The sequence below is a fragment of the Oncorhynchus nerka genome, linkage group LG13 (assembly GCF_034236695.1).
Source record: "Oncorhynchus nerka isolate Pitt River linkage group LG13, Oner_Uvic_2.0, whole genome shotgun sequence".
Classification (NCBI taxonomy): Eukaryota; Metazoa; Chordata; class Actinopteri; order Salmoniformes; family Salmonidae; genus Oncorhynchus; species Oncorhynchus nerka.
This window is the reverse complement of record NC_088408.1, coordinates 39635541-39647860: the sequence shown is the minus strand read 5'-3', so window position 1 is coordinate 39647860 and position 12320 is coordinate 39635541. Positions and strand designations below refer to the sequence as shown.

Sequence of the window (12320 nt, the reverse complement as noted above, 5' to 3'; positions counted from 1 at the left end):
GTCCCTCCCCGTCATACCTAACCAATACCTAACCCTTTCCCTATCTCCCCTTCCCTAATCTATCCCCTTACCAAACTCACTCTAACACTCCCAGCCCTAAACCCCCTTTCCACCTCTCCCGTGCCGCATGCTTCCCCCACTTCCTCTCCTCCCTCTTCATCCTCCCCCTCAAATCACCTTCCACCCTTCTCACTATCCCTTCCACCCCCCAATCTCTCCCTGTCTTGACAAAATTCTTCCTGGCTTCCCACAGTCCCTTTTTAAAGAGACTCATGAGAAGCCAGAGCAGAAACCTGTCCCTATCCGTTCCCTTTGCTCTCCCTACGCCTCTCTCTAGCCTAGCCCATGTCAAAACAAAATCACTCCTAACCACACCTAGCATCACCCGTGCCCTAGCCCAGACTAGTCCGGCAAAGGCACAGTCCCAAAAGACATGGCGCACAGTCTCCTCCCTGCCACAAGAGGATCTTGGACAGGTGGGGGATTGCACCAAACTATACCGGTACAAGATGGAACGTACCGGCAAGCGCTTATGAAGGCTCAACCAATTCAGGTCCTTGAGCCCGTTGTCCAGGCCCCGCGCCTGCACTCCCTCCCAGACCACTGACGAGATGCCCGCTACTGGCGCAGGACTCCCTGCCTGCCTGACCTCCTCGTACAGGTGCCTGTGGTCTAAACCTACTCGGGCAACTTCAACCTCGGGGTGCGCGCACGCAGCCACTTGGCCGCATGACCAAAGTGCCACGGCAGCTGTTCCGCCCGAGGACCCGTGTTAGACCACACCATTACGCTTCTCGCCTGATACGAGAAGAACACCCGCAGGAGGTAACCGGACGGGTGTATCACTGGCTGAGCAAGCTCCGCTAACAAGAAAGAAACAAAAATTGAGTCCAGCTTGAGGGGGAAATGTGGTACCCCCCTACCTCCCACCCCGATGGGACAGATCATGCGTGCCCTGCCACTCCACATAAACTGAAACACAAGCCTCACTAGAGGCCTCCTCAGACAAGCCGGCAATTTGTAGATATATGCCAAATACAAAAGAGACGGCAACACATCCACCTTTAGGACCAGGACTTTGCCCATAAAAGACAAATACCTAGCCTTCCACATTGCTAGCTTCCTCTGTACCACTGCGATACGCATGTTCCAGTTTAGCGTCGCTGAGCCGGAGGTCTCAAAATGAACCCCGAGAATCCTCAGGGCCCCTTCACAGAGAGATAACCCCCCAGGCACATCCGTTCTACCGCGCCATCTTCCGAAAAACTTGACGGAAGACTTTGCATGGTTCAGAACTGCTCCCGACGCTCGGGTGAAATCCCCAAAGATGGCAAGGGACCTTGTCAGGCACGAGTCCTTGCACAACAGCAAGGAAGTGTCGTCGGCGTACTGCGTCATCTTAACACGCAGCCCACCACTTCCAGGGATCAACAAGCCTTCCACCCGTGTCTGCCCTAATGGCAGCCCCCAGAGGCTCCATGTACAGAACGAAGAGGAGAGCCGAGAGTGGGCATCCCTGCCTGACCACAGACGAGAGGTCAAAAACGTCACCTAAGTGACTATTTACACTAACTCGACACCCCGCTCCGACATTTAAAGTACGGATCCATCCTATAAACTTCTCCCCAAATCCTAATCTACCTAACACCCTGAATAGAAAATATCTATTCACGCGATCAAAAGCTTTCGCCTGATCTAGCGCTGCTACCATTAAAGGCAGCCCTCTATCTTCAACCCAAGCGATGGAATCCCTGATCAACTGTAGGTTCCATCTTATAGAGCGGCCCTCTACCCCGCACGTCTGATCCTCGTGGACGACGTAGGGAAGGGCTGTGCGCAACCGGTCTGCTAAAACCTTTGCAAGAATCTTGTAATCTACGCACAGCATGGTCAATGGCCGCCAGTTGCCAAGGTCAGTTGCTTCCCACTTCTTATAAAGAAGTGACAGCACACCAACAGCCATTGATCCCCGGGACCCCGTCTCAAGGATGGCCTTCAAGACTTTGAGAACCACTGGTCCAAGTATACCCCAAAACTTGAGGTAAAACTCAGCCGGCAGCCCATCCATCCCAGGCACCTTCCCTTTTCCCATCCTCCTAAGAGCGCTCTCAACCTCTTCTAGTGAGATCTGGGCCTCCATCACGTCTCTAATGTCCTCTGGCAACCGCCGGGACAAGTGTTCTAAAAACATGTTTCCCTGCTCTACATCTATTTCCCTTTCCTTAAATAAACCTTGGAAATGATCAGTTGTCACCCTGACCATTTCCTCTGGTTTACTTACTATACTACCATTTTCTTCCCTAACTCCATGCATTACCTTCCTACTCTGCCTGGCCCTAACCGACTTAAAGAACATAGAGGAACAAGTCTCATTATGTTCTAGAAAGCCACTATGCGCACGCTCCAGGAAAGCTCGAGCCTTCTGCTCCTGCAGCTCCCTGAGCTGCTCCTTTAGGGCTGCGAATCTCTCACAGTCAATCGACCCGCCGAGGTTGCCTGCCTCGTACTCGAGTTCAATTAACCTTTGGATACGATCCACCTCCCTCCTTTCCTCCCTTTTTTTCCTTCTACAATATCCTATTATAAAAGCCCTAATCCTCACCTTAACTAAATCCCACCACTCTAACACCCCTCGCACATGGACTGGAGGCCGTCAAGCCTCCGAAAGAAACAAAAAGAATGCGTCAACGAAAGCTTGCTCCTCCAGTATATCCCGATCTAACTTCCAGTACCCCCTACCGAAGAGGCAGACTGGCGACCCCACCTGCAGGAACACCCTGTCGTGATCCGTGAAGAAAACAGGCAACAGCCGCCCAGACAACTGACCCAAAGACCTGGATATAAAAATGTAGTCGAGCCTCCGCGCAACCCCCCTGGAGTTGCGCCATGTAGGACCGACCATTCCCGGAGTAGTGTGCAGGCCACCATCAACCAGACCATGGCAAGCCATTAGCCCAGAGATGGCACCTGCACTGCTATCACCGCCTACCCCTAAATATATATTAAAGTCCCCTCCTATCACCAAGTGCCTGTTTGTAACACACAGGGGCGCCAGACAGTCCACCATCTCCCTCCTGTCTGCCGCCACCTGTGGCCCATACACCCCAATTAACCTATATCTAGCTTCTCTAAACTTAACATCTATCCCCAAAACTCTACCCTGCATTATTACAAAAGTGTTCTCTATTTTAACCTCTCTATGCCCACACAAAACCCTACTCCTGTTGAGTGCACCCCTCCTATGCCCCAAAAAGATTCCCCCTTATCCCACTCCCTCTTAAATCTACACACATCCCCACCATCCCTCAGGTGAACCTACTGTAAAAAACAGAAATCAAACCCCACACCCTCTAAATAACAAAAAAACGCCCTCCTTTTAACATTATTCCTTAACCCCTAACATTTAGACTAAAAAAGAAACAGAACTATTCATTTAATTATTAACAACAAATAAAACCCCCCAAAACCAAAAAAAAAAAGGAGACTCACCCGATGCTCCCCTGGTCCATCTCCACCGGCGGCGGGGACGTCCTCTCCTCTCCTGACGCCCCCCGTCCTCCATCCCAACCCATGACCCAGGCACTGACGCCCCCCCCAGCTGCAGACGCGTATGACCTGTGACGAGCCGGGCAATCACGCCACAGGTGTGCTCTTGAGCCACACCCGTGGCAAGCCTTGGGCTCGTCACATTCCTTGGCCTCGTGCTCTTCCGACCCACAAAATCGACACCTCTTGGCGCTGCACGAGGTCAGGATATGGCCGTAGGCCATACAACGCCTGCAAAATGGAGGCTGACGGGCATAGTATAGGGTTCCCCTGTCAGCCCCCAGGGAGAACATCGCCGGAGGATGGAGGTAGCCATCCTCACTCTTCGGGGACTCCCTGAGTAACGCCTGGAAACCTCTTCTCCCGTCCCAGAAACCCAGGGAGTCCCTGAGGTACCTCGCTGAGGAGACATTGTCCATGTATCTCCCCAGAAAGGCCCTCACTTCTTCATCCTTCACATGCGGATTGTACATGTTTACGGTGACCACCCTGAAGTTGTTCTTTGCCAGGCTGGTCACCGCATAATGGCACAGGGGTCCTTTTTTTCCCGCTTCCTTTGCCATCTTCAATACGTCATCATGTTTCTCTTCCTTGTAAAATGTCACATCAAAACCTTTTTCATTTGGGTTGCCTTGGAGGCAGAGCACTTCCTTCACCTCTATCTTGAGGCATCTCATCAATATGGTCCTTCCAAAAGTTTCCCTGCCCCAAGGCACCATCTCCTTTTCAGTCCATGAAAATCTTACAGTATTTGCTATACCAGTCCCCGGAACCGACCTGGTTTGCTTGTTTGGATTCATTTTTTTTTCTTCTTCAAAATAAAGCTCTCTTCAGTACGAAAACTTCAACCTGAAAAGAAAACATCTTTGACCAAAAAGGTAGCGCAACTAAAGATGTTGCCTCTCCACTTCTATCAAGACAACTGGAGCACTGGGCCAGACACTCTTACATAGAACCTGGACCAGCTCAGGTGAAACACCTTCCCACTAATGAGATGGACAAGCCAGCACAGGTGTAACACATACTGACTAACGAGGTGAAACCAATCAATGCACCGAAGACACATTTCAGTTGAATGCATTCAGTTGTACAACTGACTAGGTATCCCCCTTTCCTATGTGCTAAAGTCCAACCTCAAAACATAAATGGAAAAACCAAAGCCTGTAACACCTTCCCCCTTAAGACAACAAATATATCCTATATTTTTGTTGGAAATGTTTGCTCACCACCAACAGAAAACAACTTCCATTTCACATTATAATCAACTACAATGCTTCACCAATATAAACATGGTGTCTACGGAAGGCAACAATTAAAAACAAGCAAAAACACATTTTAAATATATTTTTTCTACAATCTTTTTTTCTCCTTTTTCTTTCTGAAACTCACAAGTTTTGAAAAACTCACTAGCTTCTAGAACTCTCGTGTTCCTAGAACTCTCGTGTTCCTAAAACTCACTAGCTTCTAGAACTCTCATCTTCCTAAAACTCACTAGCTTCTAGAACTCTGTCAAAATAACGTGCAGTCAAAATCAATTGGGATCCATGGCAACGCAATGGCTAAACGCAAAACACAAACCTTTTTGACTGCCCACCCTTTAGACAATCAGCAACCAAGTTGTCCTTACAACAGACATGTCTGATTTCAAGAGGAAACTCCTGCAATATCCGTAGTAACTTTCCACCTCACTGCGGAGCTTCTCTCTCTCTTTTCAGGGTTCACTAGATAGACATGTTGTTGGATCGGGGCCCAGTCCCCAATGTCATGCTCTAGTACATTTGGGTTGGCACATGTGAGAATGAACCCTGATATTATAAAAGTAGGGCAACAATGTCAATATAATTGTACCCAAAAATGGTCAGTTGATTGCATAAATAATTATGATTATTAAATTGTAAATATGAAATATCAAGTAATTGAAAAAACGACCAGAAAATACATCTTTCAACCGATTGGTCTTCTTTCAACATCTTTTCAATTATATTTTGCTAGGTGGGACAGCCCCAATGACAAAACACAGTTTTAACATGTCCAAATCAATAACCAATATGCAGAAACAGTTTGTGATATATTGAAAACATAACATGTGCTATATACACAAACATCTGCCACAATAATCATATTACTTTTTCTTTTTAACTGCACAAGCACCAGAAACACTGTTGTTTTGACAAGTAGCAATAAATCACTGATATCAATTAGGGGGGAAATCAGGTTGTACCTGATGTTGAAAATAACACAATTAAAAAAAACAAATGGAAGGAGAAATCTTTCACCTCACTGGTTAAAGGACAACCTGCATAAGACAGTCAGCTACATTTTGGAGTGATGCATTTAAATGTAGGGGTCGCTAAACAAAGGAACGCAACACTTATCAGTCATAATTGATTTCAACATGACATCGATGAGTTAAGAGCTTAAAAACCACACAGAATCTGAGAATAATGTGTACAGCATTGGTTAGAGGACAATTTGTAGAAAACAGCTCGCTACATTTTGAAGTGTTGCATTTTAATTAAAGTGGGTCACCAACGTGGTAAGTGTAACACAACTAATTTTTTGTTAGTCAGTTTTTGTTAAAGCTTATAAATAGTACTTTATCAATTCAGAGCCTGGATTTGTCCCGATGCTAATATCCATATCATGCTGAAATCAATAGAACAGGGGGCAAACGTTTAGGTTCTACATTGAGACATCATTTCATTGATATCATGAAACAACTCCATGTATTTTCTGATGTTTAATCAGTGATCTTTTATCAGAGTATCTCTTCCCACATTGATTACAGCTAAGAGATTTCTCTCCTGTGTGTGTTCTCTGGTGTGTCGTCAGACTGCTAGATGTAGCAAAACTCTTCCCACATTGATCACAGTTAAAAGGTTTCTCTCCAGTGTGTGTCCGCTGGTGTACTATCAGGCTGTTTAGCTGAGTAAAACTCTTCCCACATTGATTACAGCTATATGGTTTCTCTCCTGTGTGTGTTCTCTGGTGTATAGTTACATAGCTAGATGTGGAAAAACTCTTCCCACATTGATTACAGCTATACGGTTTCTCTCCTGTGTGTGTCCGCTGGTGTACTATCAGGCTTTTGATGTGTGTAAAACACTTCCCACATTGACTACAGCTATATGGTTTCTCTCCTGTGTGTGTTCTCTGGTGTATAATTTGATAGCTAGATGTAGAAAAACTCTTCTCACAGTGATCACAGCCAAAAGGTTTTTCTCCAGTATGTATTCTATGGTGTGCTTTCAGGGTTTGTAGCCGTATAAAACTCTTCCCACATTGACTACAGACATATGGTTTCTCTCCTGTGTGTGTTCTCTGGTGTATAGTTACATAGCTAGATGTAGTAAAACACTTCCCACAGTGATCACAGCCATAAGGTTTTTCTCCAGTGTGAATTCGTTGATGTATTTTAAGGTCTGATGAAGAGTTGAATCTTTTCCCACAGTCAGAGCAGCAGTGAGATTTCTTCCCTATAAATCTCTGCTGGTGTTTCTTGAGGAGTTCTGATCTGGAGAGACTCTCTGCCTCATCAGCATCATGATATTGTTGAGGATCCCCAGAGGATCCACGATAGTCCCGTCTCTCTCCTGTATGAATGACAAAGTCAGACAGATGGATAAAGTCCCACAACAGCAGAAATCCACTGTTTATTTGAGGTAAAAGATGATGCCCAGAGCATACCCATGAAGTTGTACAACAATTGACGTCTGTTAAATTATTTGACAAGACTGTCAAGATAGCAACAATAGTTATATTTAGTCTTGTTTTCACATTAGTAGTAACCAGAAATAAGTTATTAAAGTTTTTGAAATCCTAAGCAGTGTGCCAGATTACTTTTGGTCTCCAATACAGGCCCCTTTCTGTGTTGGGTAAAATTGCGGCACAGGGGCGATGCACACACAATTTGATTGCAGAAACTCCTCCATGGTAATGAGGAAACCACTAGTTATGGATGTAGTATATCTGGTAATGAGGAAACCACTAGTTATGGATGTAGTATATCTGGTAATGAGGAAACCACTAGTTATAGATGTAGTATATCTAGTAATGAGGAAACCACTAGTTATGGATGTAGTATATCTGGTGATGAGGAAACCACTAGTTACGGATGTAGTATATCTGCATGGAGCAAAAATGTTGAGCAAAGACTTTAGTTTCCACAATGTATTCTGAATATTACAGCTCACTATTATCGCAAGATCAGGAGTGCTACTCAAGTAAGCTCACATTAAGCTCTGTGTCTATTCACTAATTCACTACCGTGGGGGAAAACTCACTGGAGTTCTCATAGGCTGACAACAAAATAGGCCTCCATTTCCAGGTTGCTTATGAGTGCATTTCACATTACTTTTGGATTAGAATTGTAAGGCTCGTTTGAATGTCCTGCTTAATATAATGTTTGTGTTATTGCTGCAAATCAACTGCTTTATACTTATTATTTTTTAAACACTTAAAATGCAATTTGGCTAGCTTTGCCAAAAGCCTGACAATAAGGGTTTGTCCACTAAGTGTTTGCCAAATTGTACCATAACTTCACCTAACAGCAACATAGACCTACTGTAGAACCCATAACTTCACCTAACAACAGGACTATAAATCATTTAATATTTCAGGTGAAACATGGAAACTAAAATGTCTTTGTCATGACATTTCATAACCTGATCACCAGATAATTTTGTGAATAATCCCACTAAATTACTCTGTAATGTGTTGTCATTCTAAATGTCCTGAATTAAGGAAAATAGCTATGTGTGTGGTTCTATAGTCCTGGAGACTTACATTTCCCTCACTAACTTTAAACATCTGCTATCTGAGCAGCTAACCGATCACTGCAGCTGTACATAGTCCATCTGTAAATAGCCCACCCAATCTACCTACCTCATCCCCATGTTGTTTTTATTTACTTTGCTGCTCTTTTGCACACGAGTAGCACTACTTACACACCATCATCTGCTCATCATTATCTGCTCATCTATCACTCCAGTGTTAATCTGCTAAATTGTAATTACTTTGCTACTATGGCCTATTTATTGCCATACCTCCTCATGCCATTTGCACACACTGTATATAGACTTTCTTTCTTTTCTATTGTGTTATTGACTGTACACTTGTTAATTCCATGTGTAACTCTCTGTTGTTGTTTCTGTTGCACTGCTTTCCTTTATCTTGGCCAGGTCGCAGTTGTAAATGAGAACTTGTTCTCAACTAGCTTACCTGGTTAAATAAAAATAAAATAAATATAGCCTATCCATCAAGGAACAGTTCTCTACACATTATGAGCTAAGTATCTCCGTGTCCAAACAGACTAACGAGACCCTACTGTAAATCAAGCAGACAATAACACGTTATAAACATCAATTGGTTGGGGATGTTGGATCCAACATGGAGCACGGCATAACTGTCTTTACCAGAGTAATGAATGAAGAAGCACTTTTGTTGTTGTTCCATGTCATGATGTTTGTCATTCAACTGGCATTCAGAAAATGATTTCCTCGATCAGCTGATGATAGTTGAACATATGACTAGCTAAATACAGTGGGGAGAACTGTATTTGATACACTGCCAATTGTGCAGGTCTGTAATTTTCATCATAGGTACACTTCAACTGTGAGAGACGGAATCTAAAACAAAAATCCAGAAAAATCACATTGCATGATTTAAGTAATTAATTAGCATTTTATTGCATGACATAAGTATTTGATACATCAGAAAAGCAGAACTTAATAATTGGTACAGAAACCTTTGTTTGCAATTACAGAGATTATACGTTTCCTGTAGTTCTTGACCAGGTTCGCACACACTGCAGCAGGGATTTTGGCCCACTCCTCCATACAGACCTTCTCCAGATCTTTCAGGTTTCGGGGCTGTCGCTGGGCAATACGGACTTTCAGCTCTCTTCAAAGATTCTCTATTGTGATCAGATCTGGAGACTGGCTAGGCCACTCTAGGACCTTGAGATGCATCTTACGGAGCCACTTCGTAGTTGCCCGAGCTGTGTGTTTTGGGTCGTGGTCATGCTGGAAGACCCAGCCACGACCCATCTTCAATGGGAAGGAGGTTGTTGGCCAAGATCTCACGATACATGGCCCCATCCATCCTCCCCTCAATACGGTGCAGTCGTCCTGTCCCCTTTGCAGAAAAGCATCACCAAAGAATGATATTTCCACCTCCATGCTTCATGGTTGGGATGGTGTTCTTGGGGTTGTACTCATCCTTCTTCCTCCAAACACGGCGAGTGGGGTTTAGACCAAAAAGCTCAATTTTTGTCTCATCAGACCACATGACCTTCTCCCATTCCTCCTCTGGATTATCCAGATAGTCATTGGCAAACTTCAGACGGGCCTGGACATGCACTGGCTTGAGCATGGGGACCTTGTGTGCGCTGCAGGATTTTAATCCATGACGGCGTAGTGTGTTACTAATGGTTTTCTTTGAGACTGTGGTCCCAGCTTTCTTCAGGTCATTGACCAGGTCCTGCCGTGTAGTTCCGGGCTGATCCCTCACCTTCCTCATGATCATTGATGCCCCACGAGTTGAGATCTTGCATGGAGCCTCAGACCGTGGGTGATTGACCTTCATCTTGAACTTCTTCCATTTTCTAATAATTGCGCCAACAGTTGTTGCCTTCTGACCAAGCTGCTTGTCTATTGTCCTGTAGCCCATCCCAGCCTTGTGTAGGTCTACAATTTTAACCCTGATGTCCTTACACAGCTCTCTGGTCTTGGCCATTGTGGAGAGGTTGGAGTCTGTTTGATTGAATGTGTGGACAGGTGTCTTTTATACAGGTCAAGATTTCAAACAGGTGCAGTTAATGTAGGTAATGAGTGGAGAACAGGGGGGCTTCTTAAAGAAAGACTAACAGTTCTGTGAGAGCCAGAATTCCTACTGGTTGGTAGGTGATCAAATACTTATGTCATGCAATAAAATGCAATGAATTACTTAAAAATCATACAATGTGATTTTCTGAATTTTTGTTTTAGATTCCGTCTCTCACAGCTGAAGTGTGCCTATGATAACAATTACAGACCTCTACATGCTCTGTAAGTAGGAAAACCTGCAAAATCGGCAGTGTATCATACTCCCCACTGTAGCTACAGTATTAAGAATGTCTAATTATTGAAGACCCGCGTTGAGGACAGTATCCATTTGGGTGTTGTGAATACAGTTACGGTGACTCTTGGTTAGAACCATTTAATTTTGCGAACTCTGAATGATTTAGGATTTCTGTGCCCATGAAAACTGTTTTCCCAGCTTAACATAAGGAGACACTAAATGTTACGTAGTTAGAGAGTATTTCAGAGATCTGAATACAAAAAACTGTACTAACAGGACAATAACCTGAACCAGTTACAGTTTGGACATAAATCGTCTTGAAAGTCTATGGCAAGAATTGAAAATAGCTTTCTAGTAATGATCAACAACTAACTTGACAGAACAGTTAGGATTTGAAAAAGAATAATGAATATTCACATTAAGATCTGTCGCCTATTGGATGACATCACGATTTCCCATTAAGCCAACTCCTTGAAGGCCTTACTATGACATCACTCACTCCTTCAAGTTTGCAGTTGTCTAAAAAAAAACACTATTTTGCTCAAAACATTTATTTGTTTCCCTTTAGTGTGTTTATACTTTACTGTATTTATATATCACTTTTCAACAGGAAAAGTTAAAAATCACTGGAGGACGTCATGAACAATTCCGACAGTACAAAAACATATTCAAGTGTGGAATGCCCCTTTAAAAATCACACATTAGTTCAACAACTGCAGAGTTTGTGTCCCTGTTTGATAAGATAGTACTCACTGTATTTACTGGTGTTAATCAGATCAATGTCCCTGTTTTATAAGATAGTACTCACTGTATTTACTGGTGTTAATCAGTTCTCCAGTCTTCTCTTCTTCGTCCTCCTCTAATGTGACAGTAATCTCCCCCTCTTCATCCTCCATTCCAAAAACGTCTTCATCTTCTTTCACTTCATCCTCCATTCCAAAAACTGCATCTTCCTCCTTTTCTTTCACCATAACAGCCCCTTCCTCTTTCACTCTGAAGGCGTCTTTCTCTGTAACGTCTTTCTCTTCTTCTTTCACTGTAACAGCCTCACCCTCTACTTGTTTTTGTATTGTAACAGCCTCTTCTTCTTCCTCCTCTTTCACGAGAACTTCTTTCTCCGTCCAGCAGATCCTCTCTTCTTTAGCAGGAGGAGAGTAGCTTAGTGAACTCATGTTCGGGGATGTTAGCTAGTTAGCATTAGCGACTAGACTAGTGCTAACTTAACCAGCCAGCTAGTTGACTTACAACTTAAATATTAAATTAAATGGGGTAGCTAGTAGTTTCCACATAAGTATGTTTAAATCATTGTGGAAAATGAACCACGAAATTGTCTAAAGAACTTGACTGTTCCGACTTTGTTGGCTAGCGAGCTACCGAGGTGGCTGCAGGTGTTGAAGAAGCGTTCCGTCCACTAGATTATACGTCACACTAGAAACATCGCCTGAAAGAAACATATCGCCATCTGCTGTCTGGAAGGAGTAAACGCAGTTGAGGAGGGATTTTTTTTTCTTCTTCTTCATTGAATTATAATATTATAAAGCAGTTTAGGGAAACGTTTTTTTCTCTCTATTAAATATGAATATTATATCTACACATACAACGAGCAACAAGTGTTGTTTGATTAGTTATGATAATTTAAAACAAACTCTACATCTACTCCACATCTGTATTTCTGATTCAGTCAAATAACTAGATATCAAAATAAGCACCTAGTT

At 43.6% G+C, this 12320-nt stretch overlaps 1 protein-coding gene across 1 annotated transcript; it reads right to left on the bottom strand.

Annotated features, from left to right (window-relative positions):
- Positions 1-5482: 5482 nt before the first annotated feature.
- LOC115139535 (zinc finger protein 664-like) lies at positions 5483-12004 on the bottom strand. The gene is made up of 2 exons (XM_029677034.2): positions 11414-12004; positions 5483-7139 (listed from the first exon to the last, which is right to left on the bottom strand). The coding sequence occupies exons 1-2, from the start codon at positions 11775-11777 to the stop codon at positions 6256-6258; spliced, it is 1248 nt and encodes a 415-aa protein (XP_029532894.2). The 5' UTR covers positions 11778-12004; the 3' UTR covers positions 5483-6255.
- Between the last annotated feature and the right edge of the window lie 316 nt (positions 12005-12320).

Bases quoted from the DNA above. Each gene is read 5' to 3' on its own strand.
- LOC115139535 (XM_029677034.2), bottom strand. From the start codon at position 11,777: ATGAGTTCACTAAGCTACTCTCCTCCTGCTAAAGAAGAGAGGATCTGC. The intron at 7,140-11,413 runs GTGAGTACTATC...TCATTCATACAG, and splicing joins GATTAACACCAGTAAATACA to GAGAGAGACGGGACTATCGT.